The 26,709-nt window shown below is 43.8% G+C and overlaps 1 protein-coding gene across 2 annotated transcripts in view; it reads left to right on the plus strand.

Moving 5' to 3' along the window:
- The window catches only part of ARRDC1 (arrestin domain containing 1), a 499,552-nt gene extending 473,788 nt beyond the window's left edge, over positions 1-25,764 (plus strand). For both annotated transcript variants that reach the window (XM_069241475.1, XM_069241474.1), the window contains one exon: positions 23,662-25,764. In XM_069241475.1, coding sequence (XP_069097576.1) covers positions 23,662-23,726 — 65 coding nt within the window. In that variant the 3' untranslated portion in view covers positions 23,727-25,764. The remainder of the gene's footprint in view (positions 1-23,661) is intronic.
- Positions 25,765-26,709: the final 945 nt, after the last annotated feature.

The following is a 26,709-nucleotide window of genomic DNA, read 5'->3' on the forward strand; positions in this document are numbered from 1 at the left end:
TCTATGAAAGTTCCCATAATGGAGTAAGAAAATAAGTTACTTACCTGTAACCATAGTTCTCCAGTATTGGAATCTTTCATAGATTCACATGCTGTACCCCATGTACAGTTAACCTCCCCTATTTGCCCCCTCCACCCCAGCTGATCACCAGATACATCGGCTGTAGGGACCTGCATAGCGCTTTTCCCCCAGACAAAAGTAGGAATCAAAGGTGATCATCCCTCAAGGAAAGAGTTTTGGTGGATACCATAGATGCAGCAATGTAAACCTTGGATTTCAGCAGCCAGCATGAGTGGTATGTTCTTCATGAACTAGGCTGGCTAAGAGTGACATCCTTCAGGCTGATATTCCCTTCGAGTCCCTGTTCGGAAAGCATATTGCCTACGTTCTTCAAAATATAAATATAAAGATTGATACATTTACAGTAAGATTTCTAGCTGTCCAACATGAAAGATGGCAGCCTTTTCTGTGGCACCAGAATAAGCACTCAAACTACTGAGGCTATCAGGGGTACAGGTGCCAACTATACCAGACACAGCATGCCAACTACAGTCAGTACTACTGTGTCAACAGCAGCAGTAAATCGATGGAGCAACACCATCAGCATCTTACAATAGGCTGCTCTCTAAGTGTAGGGGTGGTAACCAGATGAAATCAGAAGAGACCGTGTCGCCACTTATGTCACCTTGAGAAGGATGTACCCTTAGAGGTCTCTGACTGATGTCCCCTACTACTAACTATTCACCAGATACCTTCACCCCAAAGGTGGAGGGATTCCTGGAGGTGCAGCCTTAGGGTCGAAATGGGAGCTCATGGCATCATGCAAATAAGTACTTGCCCCTTGGAAAAACAAAGGAATTGGTCCATAGTCAACCACCACTGTTCAGAATCCAGCCCAAAGGTATGGACTTACTGAAGAATGCCACCCTCCTCATGCTACGGAAGGGAGCAATGGAACCAGTCACAAAACATTAGTGAAACAGACTTTTACTTGAGTTTCTTTCTAATCTAGAATAAAAAGTTAAAGCAAATGAAGACCCAACCAAGACCTATGTTAGCTCAACGCTTTCTTAAGCAAGCAGTCTTTCTGTATAATCATTTTACATGTAGATTTGCTGCTTCTAATGGAGAGAGAATTTCTTGCATCCTTAAACCTGCAAGATGCCTACTATCACAACCCAATTAGTTATCAAATGTTTTTTGGGTAACAGTGGTCTGTTACCTTTACCATTTTAGAGTGCTGCATATTGGCCTCAAGTCTGCTCTGATGATATTCACAACATTTGTGGCACCAGAGGCAGCATATCTCGGACACGTGGGTCAACATTCCTCAACTGATAAATCATATGCATTTATAGCCTAACCACAAACAACCTGTAACAGTCTGCACACAGCTGCTCCACGAATTAGGTCTCTGAGCAATCTTTCCTGCACCATTTCACACAAAATTCATTTCCTAGGGACACTCGACACCAAAGATGAACGCATATGCCGCGCATGACAGACAAGTGAGTCTTGCGCAGGTGTCTCCAACCAGTGGATCGTGAGCTCCCAGTAGCTCCCAGAAACCTGCAGAGTGGCTTGTGGCCCTGTGTTTATTTTTAAATAAGTACACAGTCACACGTTCCTCTTAAAGTTAAGGAATGGGTGTTTTTTTTTTACATTATTATCATCAGTTTGCAGATAGCAGAGCCTGAAAATGAGTTGTCCTGGAGTCACTTATGAGCCAGGATGAGGCACAGAGATTAAGAACTGAAGCATTAAGTTATTTAATTCTTTAAATAAGTCTATATAAACTCAATATTGGAGGGTGAGAACAAAATTATGTTTCTGAATGCTATTAAGTGGGAGAAAATTAAAATGGTTACCTTAATGATTACCTTAATTCTTCATTTTAATTTTCTCCCATTTCAAAGTGTCACATTTACAAGCAGCGGGCCTCTTGCTCCCTGTGGCGAGTAGACATAGTAGCCCTGTCATGTTCCTAGTCAGAGTATTTTGTTCAAACCATATTATCTGGCTCTATGCACATTAGGCTTAAAGTCAATGAAGCTGGGTGTGGGTGTGTCTGGAATAATGTATGAGTTGTTTAGCCTTCATTAGCTCGCTATGATTTTTACTGATCAGAAGTAGCTCTCCATGCAGAAAAGCTTGGCGACCCCTGGGGTAGCAGCCCTGACAAGTCAGATTCTAAAGAGACCAAATGTCAAGGTACAACTACTTAAAAGACTACAAGGCATGACGTCACCTGGGATATGCCTCATACTGCTTTGCTATTAGGAATGCTGCTGATACAGCATGTACTAGACTAGCAATGGAGTCCAGTATCTGTCTGTTTCCTTTACCACATTAAGGTAACCGATTGCAAATGTCATTGAGAAACTGAAAAGGGAACCATGGTGGGTCATCTTAATCGCACCAGCGTGACCCAAGCACCATGATAGTTCATGAAACTCATGCAAATAGCCTAAGTACCACCAATCCGTTGGGGGCACACATGAATCCTGAGCAATTTCCTTCAGCAGATCCATCATCACAATGCAGGATTGTTGTTTGTTGGCTTGGCTTCTTAGTTTTATATGTTCTCATACCTAGACAGTCCTATGGACTTGTAGGACATTTTTCCACAGGCCAAAGGAGTTAGTCAAAAAAAACCTTGCATTCATAATAGAAATGTCCTATTTACAGTGTAAGAACGAAATGGCACTGCTCAAATCAAATCCACGGTTTATTCCGCAGGTTCTGATGGAATTTCATATTTATCTACTGATACCCTCAAATCGTTCTTTCAGATCCTGTGCATGCACCAGGTGGGACCTTGCACACTAAACGTGAGCAGATGTCTAAAGTTATATCTCAACAGGACAAACTATTCTTCACCCTCAATTTTTCATGGAACTCACCACAAAACGTTATTTAACTGTCATTTTATATGTTAGAAAAAGAGCTATTATATGGGATAAAACAAAAGCTATGATGGCCAGAAAAGAATTGCCTTATGTGAGAAAGGAGGGTTCCCTCTTCCAGCCTTTGAAACATGCTATAAAGCGTGACACCTCTGGGTGCTGTTGGACCATCTCGGAGAGGAAATGGAGTTACCTGGGAGTGTTTAAAGTCTACGGCTTGAACTGGGCCCCAGGGAATTGGAATCCAAAACAGACATGAGAACATCCTGCACTAGGGGTTATCAGATCAGTTTAGATAGATCATGTGGTCCTTGCCTCTAAGCTGTGTGTGGGGCTCATCCTTACAACATACAAAGCAGCAGTGTTGATATAACAAGACTGGCTGGAGGGTAATCTGGATATGTTAAGCCAGCTGTTTAAGGAGTGCTATCTTAAAAACATTGACCTGTTTAGATCCAAACTAGGAGTGGACTGTTTGGACATGTTTCTGAGACTGAAGAGAGTGAACTTTCTGATTTGAACCTAAACTGATATCTGACCATCTTTGAAGAAATTGAGGTGGCACCTACCGAATGTAGGGGACAGATATTGCTGATGCATCACTTCAAGGACTCTGGATTGGCCCCTGAAATTTAGGAGCGATTTGGAGACCAAGATGTGAACTTGCCTCTAAGATGGACTGTGGAGTCTTATTTATTAGAGAATGTTTTGTGTGGTTCTCCCCACTGAGCTACTTTGGAGTGTCAGTATGACTCTGACAGCAGTGATGCAAAGAAAGGGGAACACATTAACACCTCTGGGGCTGAGAAGTAGCTCAATATGATTTGAAGGCTGTCCTAATATGAATTAAAGGCTGGCAGACAAGAATCTTCCTATAAGTAGAATTTAAATACTGTTTGGAATTCTGGCAGCCTCAGTTTTGAAAGACGATTCACCTAGCCTTGCTGAATATCTATGCAAAGTTCTATACTTAGATTCTGGCCACCCCAGTGAATGAGGTCCTGCCCTCCCTGGTCTGTGCCGATCAGACTCTTTTTTTTTTTTTTTTTTTCTCCCAGGAACGTCAGGCCCATGACCGCGTTAGATGAACTATCCACCTGGTCAAAAGGTCACACTTAATGTCCCTGCATTAGTCCTCTCATTAGATGCATAGAAGTCCTTCGACAGGGTGGATTGGTCTTTCCTTCGTCTCATCTTCCTGAAGGTGGGACTAGGCCCAGGCTTCCAGGGCATGGTCTTTTCTAACTACGCTCACCTGACTGCTAGAGTGGCTTTAAATAGTTGAACCTCTCAGGCGTTGGATAGAGACACCTGGCAGGGGTGTCCATTATCTCCCTTACTTTTTGCCCTCCTTATGGGGCATCTGGCCTGCTTAGTTAGGCAATCAGAATTGATCAAGAGAATTACATTTGGTGCAAATGAGTGCAAAATCACATTGTATGTAGACAATTTTGTGCTTGTTTTGGGTTCTCTTTGGTCTCCCCTCTCCGGGGTCATAGATATACTTCGATCCTTTTAAACTCTCGGCCTATGAAATTAATTTTGATAAATCAGAGTCCCTAAATCTTGATCCTCGGAGAGGATGAGGTGGCTAAACTCAGCCAAATGCTCTCTTTTCGTAGAGCTAGGAGGTCCATCAAATATCTGGGTGTAAATATCCCCAAGAATCTAGGAGAATTCTTTGATGTTAATTAGCACCCCCAGCAGTGTTGATAAAACAGGACTTAGGAGTGGAATGGCCTTTTTAGCTCACAGATTGGTAGAAGGGTATGATTTACACAGTCAAAATGAATATTCTCCCTTGCCTCCTTTATTTCAGCCCCCTCCGGTTTGGCAGGATGTGCTATTTAAATCCAACAACTGATGTACTTTGTGTGGAGGGGCAAATGAGCCAGCCCCTCTCAAAATTACTAAGAGGCTGATTTATATCTTAGCGGAGGGAATACTCCATCACAAACGTGACAGATTACCCGTCCACCTTATTACACTCTCCATAGGTTATCATGGGATCATATTAAGGCGGACAGGATATCCATCACATTTGTGATGGAGTATTCCCCTCCGCCAAGATCTAAATCAGGCCCTAACTGATCCCAGGGAGGCAGGAGGAATGGCAATGCCAGCAACCCCGCTGGTATTCCGTTGCCCAATGTGAATTGCAGTGAAATAGTCAATGCTGGGATCAGAAAAGAACTGGAGGGAAAATGGAGTGTGCTGAAGTCTGTAGACCACTGATGGGACCCAAGGACTACAATCCCCATATACCATTTCTGCAGGAGCCACTCGTCACACTGCAATTGCGGCAGTTAGTGCATAAATCTGGGACACCTCCCCCACTACTAAGGGTGTCACTGATGGGGCCAAGGACTATGGGCCCCATATACCATTGCAGCTGTAGCTGCTCGTCGCTCTGCAATTGCATCAGCTGGTGCACACCTCCCTCGCAGCCCACGGGACACCACTGACGAGGCCAAGTGCAATGGGCCTCATATACTATTGCGACTGGAGCTGCTTGTCGCTCTGCAATCGTATCAGCCGCTGCATAAATCTGGGACACCTCCCCCACTGTGTGGGACACATGCGGGTGAAGCCTGGGCCGATGGTGTGCCCAGAAGAGTCCGGGCTGGGCATGTCCCTCCTTAATTTTGTCTGGGTAATATCATGGAGTTCTGGTACTGTGTGGTCATGGGTAAGTGCAAGGTTCCAGCTACATTAACGTGAGGGAGCTGGGTGTCAGAGCCAGCACTTGGTGTTTTTTTTGTTTTTTTTTAAACGGGCAGTCGGGCTATTAATGAAGAAATTCAGAGCACTAAGTTGCCAGTAATCTCACCTCTGACATCTCCTACAAGCTCTGCCTCACCTACAAGAGACTGCAAATATACCAAATACAGCATCGAATGTTCATAGGACACTTTCTACAGCAGAGGAAGGCTCGAGTCACACTGGTCTTTTTGACCCAGCTAGTATTATCACCCCACTGACTGTAGATATGGGGGAATTGAGCACGCTCCTCTGAAGCGGTGCCTAAACCAGAGGACAGTCCGGGAAAAGGAAAAAGGCAGACTGGGGGGCAAAGTCCAAGAGCCCATGCACACTCAATCTCTTTACAACCTGTTCTGCAGTCCAGCATGGAATCATTAGCTGGGGGCCCTACCTTTATCCAATGAAAGGCTATTTGTGACAACCTTAAGACTTTCTTGGCGGAAAAGTCTGAATTGTTTTTTTTCTTGTTAAGAAATTATAAAAGCAAAACTTAACTGTTTGGGTCTGATGCGTTCTGCCGACAACTTAACCAGCACTGCTGAGGTTGCTTCTGGACCTGATTTTCTGGTTAAGACAGCTAGGGTCATTTCGGCAACTAGCACCTTGAGTAATGGTTCTGTTAGCACAGGGGAGCATTGCCCCCAAGTATCTGAGCCAGTTGTGTTAAGCAATATTTCCAGGCCAGTTACTGAATCTGTAGAGGGTGCTCAAGACATAAAGGTAGGAGTATCATCAAACGATGCTAGGAGGCCTGCGGCAAATAAAAACCCAATATTTAATAAGGGGGTTAAATAGTCGTTCTTTGTCCAACTTCCACCTGAGTGCACTCCATATGTTTTGATCTTAGAAAATGTGCCAGTACTGGCCACAAATATAGTCTAGGATTTTTATAGTTTAAAAAATAAAACAATGGATTGGCTACCCTCCCAAATGGGGAGATGTATAAATCTCCAGACAGAAATAAAAATGGTTGGGAGAATCTCCTGGATTGGCCTAGGGTCAAAAGTGGTAACTTGTGATTGTAAGCTTTAAGTCACCAGCTTATGTGAAATGCCTCCTTAATGCCCTCAGCTCTTAAGCACATCATCCTGTGAATAGCAGTCAAGTGGTTCCATTGGGATACTTCTATAGCGCAATTGACCGAATTGGTGCATATTTGTTTACACACACATCCCAGTCAAATTGGAGAAAACCATTATTTGCAGCCCCAAAACACAATTCCTTTGAGCCTTTAGCCACCTTGGATGACCTGGACTGACGCCATCATAATAGACCATCTACTATAGGTTCAGAGGGTGAAGGGGCTGCACAAAAGAGGGAACAACATTATGGTAGGTCGATGGAAGGGATTGCGGGCTCCTGGTCCTAATAAGTTGGAGTCCTTGACACTAATTCAAGGGGCGTGGTGGTAGGCAGTCTTTAGGCAGTGAGCTAAGGGGTTACGTAAGGACCTCTACACACCCTCCCTTGCCTATAGCTACTTGGAAGCTAAAACATTGTTCTTGGAATTTGGCTGGCATCAAGTCTAAGCTTAACTATGAGAGTTGGGGGAATTTTATAGATGGCTTTGATGTATGCCTCTTCCATGACACATGGGCTACAGGATTGGCCCATTGGGTGGGGTTGACTAATAGTATTGAAGCAACTCCTTCAACAATGGGACGGCTCACGGGGGAGTTATTATATGGGGCAATGTCAATCTGCAATGTACCATAAATAGAATAGAAGTTAGTTCTAGAGATATACTGGTGCTCAAATTAACAAAAACACAGGGGTCAAAATCAGCACTTGTGGTCAATATATATGAGATTCCCGACGCAGCATCAGGAATCCCCCACAGTATCTGCTGTGGATGATTTTTTTGGAAGGGACTGAAGGATTTGATTTCCTTTTGGTGACAGGAGATCTAAATACAACTTTTGAACCCTCAGAGCTGTTGGCAGATGCTTCTAAGCCAGAACATGAGGAGTTGGGAATCCCCCCGGTTGGGTCAAGCGAGTGCAGCCAGGCATACAAAAGTTGCTTTTCAGATTGCTTCTTTAACACTAAAGCGCATGGCTTGCAAGCTTGTAATGGGCACTCAAATTCAGATAAGCAGCTAAAGCACACATTTAAGAGGGCTAACTGTTGCTCAAGAATGAACTATATTCTATTAGATTTATGATCATGACAACACAAGTGATATAGAGATAATTTATAAGCACAATAGCGATCATAATGCTTTGGCTGAAGATTTAGATAAAGTTTTTCGACTCTACAACTACTCCAGTGAGCGTGATAACATATCCCATAGTTAAAAATACAATAGAAAAAGGATTAAATGGCCCAAGATTGAGGGAAGCAAAGATGATATGGCCAGGATATATAATAAAGTAGTATAGGAACTTATAGACTTAAGCAACCGTGAGAGTGAGATACAGTGGATTGTAAACATCTATTGTAAGCTAATGGAAGATGTTAAATCCTTCTTTTTTAAAGTGAAAAGCACTGTTAAATGTTCCCAAAAAAAAACTAAAAAAAAAAAAAAAAAACACATGGTTCAATAAATCTTGTAAGGTAGCAAGGGGGGAAATGATCAGAGCACTGAAATCTGGGTGCAGAATAGCAGTGGCCTATAAGAGGAATCTTTATATAAAAGCTCAAAAAGAAGCCAAGAGGGACTGGAAGGAAAGCCAGTGGTGAGATCTACTCAACGCGGCTAAAACTAAGGATAGTAAATTGTTTTGGAATTAGTGGCAAAGGGCACCAGGGGCCACACCATAGAAGAAGACTATCATATTTGATCACCGTTGTGGGAAAGCCATTTTAGTACCCTTTATGCTGGTCAGAGTCCCAAGGTTATGGGGACAGTTGGATTACCAGTCTCGGGTGCTCATAGGGTAGTAGGGGAAGTAGAACCTATTGCTTATAGCTCAGAGGAAACTAAGCTAGCCCTCTCCACATTACTGAATGGGAAAGCACCAGATCTAGATAAAATCCCGAAGAACCCTGTACCTCTCTTAAAGAGGAGTATGGAGCGTTATTCTTAATCAATGTGTTAACGCTATTTTAAAAGGAGCGCAGATCCCAGATTCATGGTTAGGGCCAAAGGTAGTCCCAGTATATAAGAAGGGGAACAAAAGTGATCCTACAAACTATAGGCCTATTGGCCTTATAGTCATAACTCAAAAATTGTTCTGCAGGCATCTGTTGGGAAGATTACTGGATTGGACAAGGAGAAAAAGATCTTTTCACCCCTAAAGGCTGGGTTCAGGGAAAAAACAGGCACAGTTGATCAGGTGTTTAGGTTTATGATAATATTATGGAAATACGTGGTGTTTAAAAAATAACATGTATATGTTGTTTTTGTGGATTTACAGGCCACTTTTAATCTTACCCCTAGGTGCAAGTTGTGGGAAGCATTGGAACAGTTAGGCCTTCCGGACTACATTATAAGGCTCCACCAGAGAAAGTAGGCACAGATAAGATTGGGGCAAAATGGGGAGCTTACTGAATGTGTGAAGGTGGGCAGGTGGGTGAGGCAAGGGTTTGTTCTGGCCCCAACTCTGTTCACTTTGTATATTAATGGGTTAATTCAGTCCCTGCCCAACTGTAACAGAGACCCACCTAAGATCGCAGGCTGTTTTGTAGCGTAATTTCTGTCGGCAGATGATAACACTACGTGTATCGAGAACACCAATGGGGCTTCAAAACTTATGGAATAGATTTTCAGAGGCATGTAATAAACTTGGGTTAGAGATCAATATTAGTAAAACAAAGTTTATGGCATTCAGCCCCCACAAATCATAAAGTGGTAAGGTGAAGCCAGGTCAAATGTATTTAGAATAAGTCAAAGAATTTAGGGATAAGGGTTTCTAACACACTAGCTTGGACCCCACATGTTTCCAAAAGCAAGCTTAACATTCAGCCCATTAGCTTTGCTTTACTAAGGGAATTGAAAACATGCATGTTCTGGCCAGCTGCCCCCGTTATTGAAATATACCGAGCAAAAGGGGTTATTGTTGCACATTACGGTGCAGAGTTATTAGGTGCACATAACGTAGGAGGATTGGAAAAAGCTGAGAACGTTTTTATGAGATCGGTCCTGGCCTACCCCAAAATGCATCCTTAACCCAAATGTACCTGGATCTTGGCCTGCAAAACATAGCTCATGTAGCAGCATTCAGACACCTAGCGCACTGGATTATCTCACACAAGACTGTATGGCTTCTGTTGAGGATTCTAAATGCCAATAAAATATTTTTGAACTTAAAGTTAACAACCCAGGTGAATTATCAGAATTTTGTGGAAGATTGAGTGCCTTTGCTAAGTAATTATTCCAGTGGCACAGGGATTGTGCAGAAACCCAAAACCTTGTGTGTATGAAGTCATTATGAATCTCCCTATATACACCAGACTGGATACCACACATTGTTTTGCCTAGGCTATGACCATAAGTGTTTTAATCAGATGCCACAGGTTTGTGTGCCAATGGCTTTTCCAGGGCTGTCCAAGCCTCTCTCGTGGACAGGCTCTTCTTTGGGGCTAGATTGTTTGCCCAGAAGGCAGGTTCTAGTATGCTTTGACAGCACAGCAATGACTCGTTTTTTAGGAATGCATTCCCTGTCTGCCAAATGCATCAGTAATTTTGGAAGATTGGGGGTTCTTTAGAGGTCTTGATGATCGTCAGTGGCAGCTGGTCCAGCAGCCAGTTCAGCTATTTTGTTGCTCCAGGTCTAATAGCAGTGGTAGATGGACAAGCTCGCCGACAGCAGCAGCAGTCCTCCTTTGACAGATGCCACTGCTACCAAGCAGCTTTATTGTTACCGCAGTCAGCAATTAGGGCCAGTTGGGGTGCCAGATCCAGTCCTGTCTACCTTACTGGTGCTCTTATGTCAGACCAATGGGTCCTCAAGATTGCATAAGGGCATAATTTTCAGCAGGGTTATGCCCCTCCCTTCTTGAGCATCCTAACATTACATTCCTTTGGTTTTTGTTATGCCATCAGCAGGTCATACTCCTATTCTTTTCATAGAAGTGATATTACTTGCCATTGGGGTGAGAGGACTCTTACCCAAGGAGGAGGGGGACTGGGTTGTTTTTCCATGTACTTCCTGCTCCTCAGGAAGGGTGGAGGCCTGCCACCAAATTTGGATTGCAGAGTATTGAATTTGTTCCCCAACAGGTAGTTCAGAATGATTACACTTCCGTGGGTTCTGCGGTCCTTGGACCCAAAGGACTAGATGATGTACGTTGACCTGCAGGACTCATGTTTTCATGTGCTGGTCCAGCAGAATTATTGGAAATAACTTTAGGGTCACACCACTTCCAATTTACCATCCAACCCGTCACACAGATAACCGCTCTGCAAATATTTGCAAATGACAAGTCATTGATGATAGCCCATCTTCACAGGTCAAGGCTGCTTGACGACTGGTTCACAGCAGCTAAGCAGACCACCTTCAGGTCTGTATTTCCACCAACAAGCCCAGGTTCCATCTTCCTACATCTCAGAGGCTTTCCTCCATTGGTGCCATTCTGTCCCTGTTTTGGACATCTTCCAGGCAGACACATGTGCATCTATCCGCTCTTTCACCAGGCACTACTATATCGAGACTCTGGTCTGCAAGGGGGATTATTTTGCCCCCTTGATCCTGCAGGACTTACTGATGTAAAGTTCACTCCTCATACCCACTTCCTTAGAGTCGGCATTGTTTGGTGATTAAAAATGTGTGAAATCTTTGCATAAAAGTAGCCAACAGAAGAGTAAGTTACTTACCTTTGGTGATGCTATCTCTGGTGGATATTCTTACTGGACATTCCTCAATGCCCATCCTCTTGCCTGTTATGTAGACTGGAGATTTGATAGTTAGTGAAGGGCCAAGTTAGATTTGCACTCTGAGGTTCTCAAAATCCTGGTCGCGCTCTGTATTCGAGGGCACAGAAAAGAACAATGAAAAAGCAGACGTTCTGGTGGTGCCTGTGTGCAGATCCATGTTATACCTGGTGGTTGGACAAAGTAAAACTAATTCATATTTATACCCTCCCACTGTGCATGAGCTATTGCAAGTGTTTTGGTATTCATTCAGGCACCTTGGGAAATTCACAAGATACAGAATCTGTGGTTAGATTTATTTATCCCAAAGAATGTTACTTGAAGGTAAATAACATATTAAACATACTCAGTTTAGCAGATGTAGCTTGCAAAGAAGCACTTTTGATTGTCTGTATCAAAATTGCTGTTTTTTTGTTCACATGCACACCTTATCCAGCTACCCCTCAAGCTATGTTTCAGGCTTATGTTTCAGGTCTAACTAAACTAGTTAGTGCATCTATCTCTGACACCTCATGCCGGGTATGCACTGGCAGTTTGGTGCATATCTACCAAACTGTCCCTGATTTAGAGTTTGGTAGATATGCATGCTGTCTCAAATGTACTGCGATGTAAATGCTGGTTGTCTGACTGAACCACACATGCCATAACTACTCGTGCAGTTACCCGCAGTTACTGCAACAACCGCAACACTACCACACATTCAATTACAAGGAGAAATGTTACCATGCATGCCTTTTCAATTAAATATTCATTATAGAATCATGTTTGGTAAAGGCATATGCATGGTAAATTTTTAAGTGGTAAGTATGTATGTGTGTGTGTGTGTATATTAACACCCTAAACCCAAAAAACTCTTACCACCCAAAAACCAATACCCCCTTAACTCACCGTACCACTCAAAAACCCATACCCAACCTAAACCCTAAAAACACCACCCAAAAAATGCCCATCCTAAACCCTAAAAACACGTACCCCCAAAACATCCTTACCCACCCAAAACCACCCAAAAAAACATACCCACTGTAAACTCTTTAAAAAAAAAAAAAAAATTACCACCAAAAAAAAACATTTCCACCCTAAACTCTTAAAAACAAATACCACCCAAAAAAACAATACCCACTCTAAACCCAAAATACCATTCCAACCCTAAAAACCTTACCACCCAAAAACCAATACCCACTCTAAACCCTAAAAAACCCATACCACCCAAAAAAACATACCCACCTTAAACTCCCCTTACCAAAAGGGGAGCTAAGAATGATGAGATTAGTCATGGGGAGACAAAGATCAGTGTCTCAGTATTGGACATTGATGAACAGTATGATCCAGCGATATCAAGTGACGTTTGATGTACTTGTACTGGACAGACTATATGTAGTGGACATGGGATCAAACAACCAAGTGGTATTGATGATCAGATAGTTTAGAAGGGCACCACTGTTTTGATGTTAGACTTAGACATGTTGTCAACAAATAGCAATGGTTATCTCAATGATAATGTTTTGATACATGAAAAATTGAAGAATACAGTTATCTCTTTTTCTTTCTTTTTTCTCACTTTTTGCCTTAACTACCTGATATGCATACATGTAATCCTTTTGTAGAAATGTTGAGATACGCATAAGTAGACAATGACATGTTAAATATATTTCTACAATGAAACAAATGTGCAGTTATTGTAACGTATGTCAAAGCAGTTGCCACAGGAAAAAATTATAAAAATATATATTGAATGTATATACATTTATGTATATATATATATATATATATATATATATATATATATATATATATATATATATATATATATATGTATGTGTGTGTATTACCTGGTGGCGGTCACCAGTAGGTAATTATAGTTAGGACCCTGTTTCCATACAATTAGAGTTGTTTTGACATGCCTATATCTTTGGCACTGTTTGCAAATCAAGAAATTTCCCCAAAAAAGAGCCCTGGTGATTCTTGTTGCACACTGAAAGTCTCTGGGTGATCTGTCAAGTGGGGGCCAAGAACAGAAGGAGGGGGGGGGGGGGTCATAAAAGTTGCATTCCCATAGGACCTTTGAACTTTGCTACAGCCCAAACCATCGAACGGAATTACACCAAATTTGTCTGAAGGCTAGCTTTCTGTACGCAGGTTACGTTGTGTAAATCCATCCAGTAGTTTGGGAAATATTTTAAAAAAAATACATTTGTAGATCTTTGGCAGCAGAGAGTTTGAAGATAAAGAGCTCATGCACGGCCAATGCACAGGTCTGATTGGCTGTCAAAACTTCAAACACAGAAGTGTTGGCAGCCATCTTGGGACTTTGTTTCAGCTGAGTCCCAGAAAAAAAAATTACAATTAAAAAAAAGGGGGGTGGGGGGGTTGTGAGGGGCCAGGGTAGAGTCACCCCGACCCTTTTGCTCTGGTGATGAAGTCTTGGATTCGTCAAACCTTAAACTCTATCGCTCTCACTCTTTTTCAATTTCTCTTTTTCAGTCTTTCTCCCACACCCACTCAGACCTTATGCACCCACTCACAGAACATAGTGCACCCACTCAGACCCATGCAAATCCTAGTGCATCCACTCACAGCACCACTCACACTGATGCACCCACTCACAGACCCACTCACTCTCACACACCTACTCAGACTCACGGACCCACGGGTTCACTGGCGCACCTACTAAAACACTGATGTACGCACTTTCGCACCCAGGCACACTCACCCCTGATACACCCTCTCACACCTATTCTCACACCCAGAGAGAAAGGGCCATGCGCAAGGTTGGGGGGGAGGGGGAAGAGTTGGGTGGTTAGGGAGGTTGGACGCAGGGACTGCATGCAGGCCAAGCCTTGCATGCAACCTGTGCAGCGCATGGGCGAAGGCCCAGCACGGCGCAAGGTTGGGTGCTTATAGGGGGTTGGTATCAGGGCCTGGCCGCAGACCAGACCCTGCGGCCAACTGCCGCCGCACACGGCCAACAGCCACCACACACGGCCAAAGGCTGTGTGCAGCAGTGGTTAGATAAATGTATAGTAATGAAAAGTATTATACATAAAAAAACATGGAAATTCACTGAAAAAAACAATGGTTACAAGGAAATAGAATTTAAAAACGACAAAGAAATTCACTTAAAAAAATCAAAGTTTACAGGGATGTTATAGTTAAGCTCACGTTTTAAATGTATAAAACCACAGAAATTCACATTATAGTTAACTCAAGTAACTATAATTCGTGCCCTAAGGTAACTATAACTTTATCCCTCGCCATGCCGTGAGGTATAGTTACCTTAGGGCATGAGTTACAGTTACTTAAGCAAACTAATTTTTAGGGACAGATAGGAAAAAAGTGCTCTGCAAAAGTGTTTGCAGTGGTTGTTCATTGTGTACCAGGTATAGAGCAATTCATATGGTAAACTATAGGGTGAAAAATAGGTATCAAGGAAACCTATGTATTTCTGAAATGGGCACAAGATATAGAGTTTGGAAACAGTGGTTATCTGCACATCTCTGAGTTTGTGGGCACCTAACTATGTGAAATATAGAGCATTTCTCAAAATGTCTTGTTTCTTACACATTAACTTACACCTGGAAGGCACAGACGAGGAGAAATATATTTGGTACTAACACTTATTCTACTATTCTGTGTTCCCCTAAGTCTCCTGATAAAAAACAGTACTACACTTGTGTGGGTAGTCCTAGTATCCGTGATAAGAAAGGGCCCGAACCGCAACATGAATACATTACATTTTTCCACTGAAAACTGGCCCTGTTTTTTTGCAATGTGGCTAGGTGTTGATTTTGGCCCCTAGCTCAACTGGCACCAAGGGGGAATCCTAGCAGACCTGCAATTATTTTTAAACCAGACACTAGAGGGGAAACCAGGGTGGGATGACATGTAGATATCACCAGGTTTACTTACCCAGAAGCTCTTGCAAGCCTCAAACTTTGACTTTAAAAAACACATTTTCCTTGCATTTCTGTGATGGAAAGTTCTGGAACCTGTAGGGAGCAACAAATTTCCTACCACCTACTATTCCCCCAATCCTCGCCATTAAAATAGATGCCTGTGACAGAAACTGATCTAACAAAGGTCAGTGAGACTCTTTGCTAGGACTTCCATTGACCTTAGTTTGTTACGGTCCTGTCACGAGCATCTGGCACAGCCACACAAGTGGGGCAGCATTTTTATGGGACATGTGGGGGAACATGGGGTGGTGGGATTATGTGGAACCTTTCTGATTCTTGAAGAATACATCACATAAATCCACGAGAGGCACATCACACTGTACTCCCCTGGGAGTCTAGTTTTCAGAAATACCTGTATTTGGTAAGCTTCCCTGGATGGCAGCCGAGCCCAGGCCCAAAACCTGCAGCTACCCCTTTTGTTGATTTTGCCACATTGTGTCATGGATCTGTCACGTTTGCGGGCACTAGGCCTACCCACTCAGGTGAAGTGTCATTTTTATCAGGTGACATGTGGGAACTCTTGATGGCAGGACATTTGTGGCTCCCTGCAGATTCCAGTACTTTGAGTCACAGACATTTTAAGGAAATATGTGTTTAGCCTATGTTTGAAGATTGCAAGAGCTTCTGGGTTAGAAAACCTTGTGGGATGCATGCAAGACACCACACTGTCGTCACTAGTTCATGAAAATAGCTAGGGTTGTTAAATGATCCCCTCAAAACAATGTACACCCTGGCAAGAAAGACAAATATCACTGCACCACAATCTACATCTTAGGTTCACCCACATACAGGTTGGATTTGGCACCAGGATGAGTGAAATGTTCAAAATGTAAATTTTATTAACAAAAGACTTCACGAAAATTTGAAAAAAGAAATCACTGTTAATAAGAATTGTACTTTTTTAATACTGAACCAGTGACTTAGCTTGTGAGTTGTATAGCCGCACCAAGGCACTAACTGCTTTACCGGCTATTCACACCCCTTTCATGGATCACATGAACACAACCATTCACACTTCCAGCCCGGGACCAGCACATTACAACAATCACATAAAAACAGAGCTACAAAGCAATCACATGCCATGGCATCTGGCGGAGCGAACCAAACGCCAGTTCAGACATAGCAATCGCAATCCACTTGACAGCTGGCAGAATCTATGGACCAGCAACTCAGTGACGGGTGTGTGTGTAGTGACTTGCTGCTGCTCACTACACACATACTGGCAGCCAAACACTAGTAAACACACCTCCAGCCAGACTCCAGCAAATCGATACTCAGAAATCACCATGGAGCTCCACACCACTTTCAATTCCAAAAAAACACTCCCACAGTGTTCAGATTACAAAGACAGAAAAAAACATAAAACATCCAACTAAAAAGAGCACATTTTTTCAAATAGATAGAACCAACCTATTGGTAGAATAGGAAATACCAACTATGACTGCATACACAACAGGTATAACTAAGCACATCAAATTACTGCCATCCAGGCAGCTAATCAGAAAATATATAGCAATATGGAGCAATGGCAAGTGCCTTTTAAGGTCATGGTTGCTCCCAACAGTTGTTATGTATGGTAAAATTTAAAAGGTGGGCACGCATAGGCCTTGAGTAGAAGGATACACGGGGCAGTACACACAACTCTCCTTTCATAATTCTCTTCGGGCACAGACTCTACCTTTCCTTCAAGGAAAGTATTTTTTGGGTGTTGGGGCAATGTGTTGAGAAAAGTGCTGATCTTTCAATCTGTCCACATCTTCCACCATTCTTACTCTAGGAATGCGTGCCTGCTCTGCAGCAACAAGGCTTCCTATTATACACTGCTGAAACTGTATAAAAGTAATCTTGGGTTCTGGACAAAAACCTTTGAATACAACATAAGCATCGAAGGATGCTAAATGAAATGGATGAACAGCCAACTTCTTGTATCAGATACTGGACTTTCGAGCTGCATTGTTGGGCTCCAACTTTTGATCTGATCTATCTAAACCTCCCATGTTTGTTGTAGTCTAAAATGCACACTGGTTTGCACACTTCTGCAGCCTGACCCCAAACACTCACAGGTGCGGGACTTTTATCCTGAATAGTCGTCGGCATATGGATATCTCTTCTGAAAATTTCACAGGGAGCACATTACTACGCAAAGCACTGCCCTTTTGTCTTTCAAGTTTTTACACACAGGCTTTTTAGTGTGACCTTAACGGTTAGAGTGTATTGTGCCACATGCCACAGTGACCACTCTGAACAATTTAAGTAATTGCATGCCTGCGTAGAAATTGTCCATGTATAAATGATGACCCTTGTGAAAAAGTGATCTGGCAAGTTCCCACACAATTTTTTCACTGACTTCAAAAGTGAAAGGACAACCATGGGGATCAGTTGAACCCCTCCCAGTGTCCACCCTGAAATTATACACATATCCAGTGGCAATTTCACACAACATGTACAGCTTAATACCACAGCATGCTCTCTTGCTGGGAATGCTTTGTCGGAAAAGCAAAAGCCCCTTGAACAAGACTAGAGGCTCATCCACAGATATTGCTTTCCCTGGAACACAGATCTCTTAGAAACAATCTAACAAATGTTCAAGGACAGGCTGAATCTTGACGAGACAGTCACAATCCGGGTACTCTTGTGGCAATTCTGTAGCATTATCCACAAAATGCAGCCTCTGCTGCAGAAGCAAATACCGATCATGACTTATAGTTGATTAATTATATTAATGCAGAAGATGTACCATCTTACAACCATAGCCGTCAGGATCCAGCATACATCATATAACTTAAAGTCCATAGCATTGGAATCAATACTACTTAGTACAAAGGTAGATCATACTGAACAATCGTAAACCCAACACAGGGGAAGTAACATTAGAGCAAGGTATATTTACACTTAACTTGAAGGATTCAAAGTAAATATACGAAGAGGTCAGTCCTTGAACTGGGTGGGGCTGAGATATGACTCAGGGAGGGAAATAATCCTCGCCTGTGTCCTCAATAGAATTGACATTTTACGTTAACTAGGACATTTTTCATTCTGTGGCTGGACTGGAGGCTGCTTTAAAGCTTTTCCAACACCAGTGACGCCATATTTGGGACTGTTTTAAAGTAAATCTCTTTAAAGGTAGTAGAAGATTTGAGTCAGGGCTATAATTGAGAAGTCAGATCTGCACCTAATTATGTGTTTTTGTCTGTAGTGCTTCTTACACCAAGATACCTGCCAGTTGAATGTTGCACTTTATAATTGTGGGGTAATAATAAAAGTAGAATCTGAGGACCAGTCCGCAGCATTGAGGGTTTCCTCTAATCTGGTGCCCAAAGAGAGCGCTTTAAAGGCCATGGCCCCTCTTGTTGAGTGGGCTCCGACCACTGATGTCACTTCCAACCTCCTGCCTGACCCACCTGACCTATTGTGCAATGGTAGGGGAGAAAACTGCCTTAGGAGGTTTAGTGAGGGCAAATACTAACTGACACCCCCCTCCCCCAGAGGGAGGAGGTTCTCTGGGATGGATTCATAGACCTTAAGAGCCCTGACAACATGTAGTTTCGGTACAGAGGGAAACATCTGGTAAGAAACACTCCTTGAATTGCATTTTGTTCTTCTACAGATGTTAAATGTCACCCCATCCAGAACTGTCTGTTATGTCTAATGCTCTGACATCCAAAACGTGACGACAGGACACTAAACACAACAGGGTAGCCAGTTTCGCCGACATCAGTTTCCGTGACAAATACTAGTTAGCAGGCCAAGATTTGAATAGGCGCAGCACTCTATTCCTGTCCCAAAGAGTAGAATATATGGGACCTGGAGGAAGGGACAGTCTGATACCTCTATGGAGTTTACAGACAATAGGGTGTTTTCCAGCAGGATGTCCACCTAACGAAATATGGCCTGCCGAAATGGCAGAGCGAAAGGTGTTAATGGATCTGCATGCCAGACCACCCAAAGTCGAGGATGCTAGAAAAGTTCAGGAAATTGACAATTTCTGTCCCCACGGGATCCAATTGCCATTGACAACACCATCCCAACCATCTAGACCAGGCCGAGAGGTATCGCTTTGTTGTACTGCCTGCCCAGGATTTGGCAAGAAGTGCCACAGCCTCTTGAGAAACAACCAGAACTTTCCAGCTTTCCCTGTAAACCTCCAAGCCATGGGACGGAGAGAGCCCTCTAACACTAGGTAGTAGCGATCCTTGTGGGGATTCCGAAGAGGATACAGAAAGAGGGGAAGACTGATTGGAAAATCGAAAGAAAATTCCATCAGAACTGGAAAGCAGACTTGAGATCTCCATATTGGGGTCACCACCACCAAATCTGCCATCTGTCTCCGAAGTTGGGTAGACTGCCTCATGATCATGGCAAAGGGGGGAAACGCGAACCCCATCAACCAAACTCCAGTCTTGGAGAAATGCATCTGTCACCACTGGTCTGGTCTGCAGCTGCAATATCTGTATAGTATTTTCCAGTACTCTACCTGGTTGGACTTCCCAGGCAGGTGCTCTGTCATTACCGAGATCTGATTGTCCAGGCAGTATGACCAGAAGTCGCGAGCCAGATCCGAGAGGGTGTTCAATTTCGTGCCTCTGACATGGTTGCTGTATCGGACTACCACTTCATTATCCATGTTGTGGAGGGCAAACTCTGCAACAGGCACCCCAGCCTCAGCTGCTGGCATCTGAGTTTATAATCAAGTCTGGCTGAGAGCCAGAAATGGCCCACCTATTCCAGGTGTCCATGTGGGATATCCACCATTACAGTTCCTGCTCGGCCACCTCCTTAAGAGGAACCGACTGAGAATGTGTAAGACCCTTTTAGAGGTAGAAAATCTTGCGCCATTGAAGGACACGGTAGTGAAGTGAACCCGGGAAAAAGGCTTATGCGTGCAATTTGTCTCAACGACGTGGTGGGCTTGGCCAGAGTCCTCTTGAGCTCATGCTTGATCTTGGATAGCTTCCGGGAGGTAAGACTCAGAGTTGCTTGGACAGAGTCCACCAGGAACCCCAAGAACTGCATGGTATGGGAGGGCAGAAGGGAAGATTTTTTTCCCATTGACCACAAATCTGAGAGATTCCAGAAGGTTGATGGTCTGTTGGAGATGCCCAAATAATCTCTTGGGACATTGGTCCAATAACAAGATGTTGTCCAAATAAAAAAGCATCCTGATCACGCAAGCCCGGAGGTGCTCCACCACTGGTCTGAGGATGATGGTGAAACAACACTGAGCAGAGGATAGACCGAAAGGGAGGGAGGTGAACTCGAAAGTTTGAGCCCACCGTTGGAATTGTAGGAAGCGCCTGTGGGAAGGGAAGATGGGAATCGTCCAGTCGTTCACCTGCAGCAGATCTCAGAGATGTATTCCTTCCATTTTGAGATGGTGGAATACCAGCCACTCAAAATGTTTGAGATTTATCACTGGGCATTGGCCTTCATCCCTCTTTTCCACAAGGAAAAGATTGCTGAGAAGACCAGAGGGATGGAGCCGAGCAGGAACGAAATGAAAGGGGAACCGTAAAACTCTGTGAAAGCCCTTACCGTTTGAAGTACACTGGCGTCTGAGGTGAGATCCTGCCAGTTGTGAAAAAGGCCACCAGTCTGCCCCCGAGTTTGTGCCCTGAATAGGGTTGAACACTAACCCTGAAAGGAACTGAGGGTTGCGCTGTTCCCGGAGCCTAGTCTGGGGTCTCTATGGTGTGGGTAACTTCTGGTAGGATAGAAGCTCTCGAAGCTGGACGAGTCCTGACACTGTCTTCGCTGCATCCCAGGTCCACTGGAGGAGATTTGATACATACCACGGCCAGCCGAGAGCCCCCTACCACAACTGCCGTGGGCAAAAACCAGAGGCGTGAAAATCCTTTTAATAGATGTCTGAGCCTTATCCAGGGAATTGAATGCACGGATGAATTTTCCTACCTCCTATATGAAGGGGGGCGCCAAAAAGGCCCCAATGGGCAATGGGCCCTGCTTCAGATGTTGCTAATTCCATAGTTTGTGGTCCATTTTAATTAACAGGGATTAGCGTCTCTCAGTGAAGATAGCACAATTTGTGTTACCCAGAAAGACAATGGCTTGCTGAGCCCAGCTAGACAAGGCCTCAGCCATGTCCAAGATTTTTGTTAAGGGACCTGCTACGTCTAGCAGTTTGTCCTTTCATGAACGCCAGGAGCGGTCTAACCCTTTCTTAGGATCCTTCACAAATTTGGCTAAAAAGGTATCCGTCCTTTCATCAATGTCTGGGGTGAGGGCAACCTTGCTGTCCATCGAAAGGTGCTGGCATTCTGCCTGTAGACGACTGCTGACCTCATTATCTAAGAGTTTCCACAAGTGGCCCTCCACATAGGCCACTACCTTGGGGGCTGGGGACCACTGCATAGAGCGTGGGTTCAGTAAATCAGCTGGGTCAAACATATCAGCATCTGGCCCTGCAGGGCCCCCGATCTGACTTATGTTCCTCAGACAATGATGAAGTATTGGACAGACGCCAAGGCCTAGTGGGTTCCCCATCACCATCCATGTCTGTGGGGGAATCTGCCCCATCCACAGTATCCGACTGGGGGAGCTGGGGGTGCTTTTGAGGTACTAGGAATGGGGAGGAGGATGTGACACCATGAAAGCCGTTTTTAAGCATGAGAAGGCATCCAGGTCGACCCCTGGTTTGTGTGCGCGTTTGCGTATAAGGTCTGATGGTGCCTGAGGCTGGCCTGGAGGTAAGGAGGCTGAAGGCCCAGAGGACTCTTCCTTGAATTGAGAGATTGTAGGCACTACGTTTTGTATTTGGAGTATTTTCTTCAAGGGCGCCACAGTCTGGGAGCCCGCTTTGAATGTGTCATGTCCATTGAATGGCAAAAATCGTTATCAATAAGGAGATAGGTTATTTCTTCCTCCTCCAAATACTCATTGGATTCCTCCCCCATATAATCAGAAGGGTCCTGCATCGTGTACAATCCCCATGTAGGTGTTTGAAATGCAATAGCGGACCGGTGCATTTCACTGCCTGAAAGTGAGTGAAACTGAATGCTTGGTGTGTGGCCCTCTAGCGGTCAGCTAAATGCGTCGCGCCCATGGGCTCAGATTAATCAAGGGGTGGAAAAAGCGACCACAGACGAGCGATCAGTGGCCCACTCTGCTAAAGCAAAGTGAAATCTACAGTTGTGTAGGAGGCAAAGCACGCGCTGACATGTTTAAACACACAGCGGAATAAAACCAGTCAAGAGAAAAGGTATACTTGACTCACGGCTTGCTGGAGTAGAGAAGAAAGAAGACGAAGGAGCGTTCAGAAGGTATTTTGAAGGGCAATTCTGGCCAATCTTAGACGCTCCCCACACCAAAAAGACATCCATGGTGTCTAGTGGGTGAATTACTGATGCATGATTGCAGTCCCACAGCAGGAATGTACTTAAGAGACACTGGAGGGTGTAGCAAAACTCATTAATTTCCCCTGGTGCACCTCTTCAACCCAGATCCCTCCCCCAGAAAGCGGACCTACCTTGAAAAGGTCCTGGACCATGATGTGCTAGATGCAAATGGCTTCCAGTGTGCCATGTGCGTGCTGACGTCTTCATCGCACTGGGGTAGGGGTGGCAGCGGAAGCTATTCTGCTGCCATCGCTGATGGGTGCATGTTGCAAAGGGGCACATGGAGAGAGCGGCAGCGCTTCCCCCATGTGAGTGCTAGGACGTGCTGGACACGTCTTCAGCACCTGAACGAGGGTGCTGAGGACATGGCCAGCACGGTCTTAGCACCCAAGGTGTTAGTTCTTAGAGTGATGCAAACGTTGTTGTTAAAATAAGTTTACCTAGCAAAATAGGAATCTTGGGCAGCAGGAAGAATAAGTTAGCCATAGAACTAGCTTCATTCAACTATGGCTTTCCTCTTTGTGAAACTGATGCTTAAAGGCTGTTGAGGCTATTTTCGCATTTTCGAAGAATGTGTATCCAAATGTCGACGTATACTGTTTTCTGTTAATGTCTTGAATAATGATTAAATATACTAAACTTTCGTCTTAAAATGTATTTCACATCGTTGCTATTACAGTGAATTGGGCTTTTATAGGCCCATGACCTAGCACTATCATATTTTGCGCAAATAATCTGCAAGTGTTCATATTTAATAAAACCTTGTTAAAATAAACAGGATTAAAAATAAGGAAACGTCCTAGGAGCTCCATGATCCTTTTCTTAATATTACCCCCTTCCGAGCTTTTAACTTTCTTCCATTTCTTCTGCAGAGGCTCCTCCATCTTATGAACAGAGCTGCAGCAGCGTGAATTCAAGCATTACCAATGGAGATTAGTCTACTGAATGTGATGGTGCCTGAGAGGCAGCTCTGCAAGGTCAAGACCGAACACGTCTGATGCCAAAGCCACTGGATTTCCCGCTGAATGCTTCTTCTTTAGAGAATGGCTTTGTAGACATTCCGTGCTAAAAAGGAAAAGGGCGTAGCTGAGAGGTTATCGATTCTCTAGCGCCTCATTTCCAACGGCGGCTTCACTCCTGTGGCCGATTTGGATGGTAAAAGTGGGGCTGTCTAAGACTTTCTTGCACAATTTCTCTGTGCTGTGCACTAACATATTTACTGCTGAAGATATTAAGCACACGTAATGCCTTATGAAAGAAAAACAACGTGCTACTGAATCCCTCACTGTGTGCTATCCAGTCGACAGACGGACCAGTTTAAACTTTCATGTTTGGTTACATTTTACGTTTAATTTCATGTCCTTTGTATGTTGTTTTTAAGTATTTAATAACTGAAATAGGATAATCATTTGTATAATTCTTCTCCTGCAAGTAATGGACCTTAGGTGAAGATTCTGCACTCCTGACTGTTTGTTCCAGACTATATTGTGTATAACATGAGCTTTTTATTGGAGACATTTTAGTATCACACGAAACTGTGCTGCTAAAAATGTAGCATGCATCTACTTTCTGCTGTTTCTGACTGACAGTGGAAGATAACGATCCAGGTATTAGAAACATGTGCCACACTGCCTTTGCGTGATACTAACTCTGCTAGAAACCCGGCTCTGAATTGTTCCTGTGAAAGAGGAAAGCTCAGTCCAGTCGACTGCGTGGTGTTTCCCCCTGTCAGTGTCTGAACTCCAGTTTATACTGTTCCAGAGGTTGGTGCTCCTAAACGTTATAATTGCTTACCAGGTTGTAATCAGAAACAAAATGTCATTGTCAGAGGGCCAGGCTGAAATGCCCGAAGTCAACCCCATTACTTGAAGGGTCTGGGTCTGTTGTGTTTTTTTTCTGTCTTGCTTTGTTTTTAACCCACATTCTGCCCCTAAATACATGACTGTTCTTAGACTTCTCAACTCATGACAGATGCCCAAAGACTGCTAGATGAAGATGTCGATCTTCTGCACTTTACAGAAAGCACTGAACCAAAATCAGCAGTTTTTACTAGCTTTCATCTCACTTACATTAGCTGCTACTTGTCCCAGAAACACCTCACTTCTGTCACCTACGTCTATTTTTGTATCTTAATGACTGTACGTCTCACATCCTCGCACCCAATCCCGTTCCTTTAATGCTAGACTATGCTAAATGTGGGACCTTTTTTTCCTAAACAAAATCCCAGGATATCACTAGGGGTGGTAATAAGTATTCCTATGAAATTCGCAAGTGTATCTTTTAACGTTGCTCTTGTAAAGCTCACCCATAACAAAATGCTAGAGCGGATGCCTCAGATGGTTAGATCTTTAGATATGCTTTTCCACTATGATTGTGGTGCATTAATAGTCGTCCTATATGTTTGAGGAGGTGGTCTATATGTGTTGCAAATTTCACCCTTTGCCCTCAACATAATATATCAGATTCTAGTGCTCATTTCACAGTTGCTCTTTGTAGCTGGGAGTTTTAGGAAGCAAATAAAGTAATGGTGAGTGTGCCTTTAACAGATACCTGTATGTTGGACATTAGACTGTCTGAGAAATGCACATGTACTTCTCTGTTCCTTTTGCTGAGAATTGAAGCCAAGTAGGACTTCGATGTCTTCAACCAATGTCGCTGGCCTTAAAACAATTTACCGAATCCTCTCATCTAGTAACAATGGTTTCTTACCTGTTGATAGACAGGATGCACACGATTGCATGGATCGTGGGTCGAGATGGCATGCCTGATGTTGGCACAACGGCTTCCTGGGCTTCGAAATTACTCAGAGGTTGCAGTGGTGGTGACTCTGCAACATAATTTTCAGCTACATTCTCGTTTACCGATTTATAAAATGTAATATTGAAACTTTTTTAGATGTGTATAAAACAATCTGCTGTAATCTTTAAAACTTACATTTTGATGATTTTTATTTAATAAATTATTTACACAATGTATGCCCAAGTGTGTTATGTCAGGCCTATTGTTTATTTGTATGGTTATTTTTTTTCTGGTCTTCCTGGATCAAGTGCGAGATGCATCAGTGTTTTGAACTAATGAAATCAACAGTGGTGGGGGTAATAGCACTTCTGTGACCAGATAGCGCAAGGAAATTGTTAGTGGTTTTGGAGGTGAAAATGCGTTAAAACTAACTTACACAGTAGCTCTAATCCCAGAAGTAATGCTCAATAGTAACGTATGAGGTTATTAGGCCTGGACAGGTGGCATGGCGAGCATGTCAAGATGGTTGTTGCAGGCTGATCTTTCTGCCTGCAATGGATTCTATGCCCGTGGAGTAGGCAGAGGGGTAGCAGCAGCTCTTAATTGGCCTGTTAGGCCCCATCCCTGACGACTGAGATCTTGGGCAGTGAGAGAGGTTCTGTTATGATGAAGGTAGACTAGTGAGTCAACAAGCTTTGGGCTGCTCTTGCTTGTCTGGATGAGTACTCCTACCTGAGTGGTGCGGTGAGTGAGCCAGGGCCAAGTAGCTGTTTGTGGGTAGCCCCATGGAGGAGAAGACGTGTTGGCTTGGTATGTGCTGGCTTTGGGCAGGGCCACAATGAGTCTGCACATTGCTTTGGGGCCTGGAGGGATGTTGCTCTCCTTGTTCACTCTGGTCAGCCCGGCTGCTTTGAGACTATGGACTTTGCCCAAAGAGGCACCCATCTGCGTAGCTTAAATAAGGACCCAGCCCCTGGGATAAAGATTAGGGCACCCATTTGTTAGACAGTGTTCAGGGCGGCCTGGACTGTGAGCCTGGAGCTTCCTTGACTTGACCACTTGTTGCCCACTAGAGGGATGGCCTCACCCTTTTCTCAGGGGTACCCCTGGACAGTGCATTGCTGAGTCCTGGGACAGCCACAATTGCTGGCCTCATTGAAGTCCACTTTAGCTTTCTACTC

This window comes from Pleurodeles waltl, chromosome 6, assembly GCF_031143425.1.
Source record: "Pleurodeles waltl isolate 20211129_DDA chromosome 6, aPleWal1.hap1.20221129, whole genome shotgun sequence".
NCBI lineage: Eukaryota > Metazoa > Chordata > Amphibia > Caudata > Salamandridae > Pleurodeles > Pleurodeles waltl.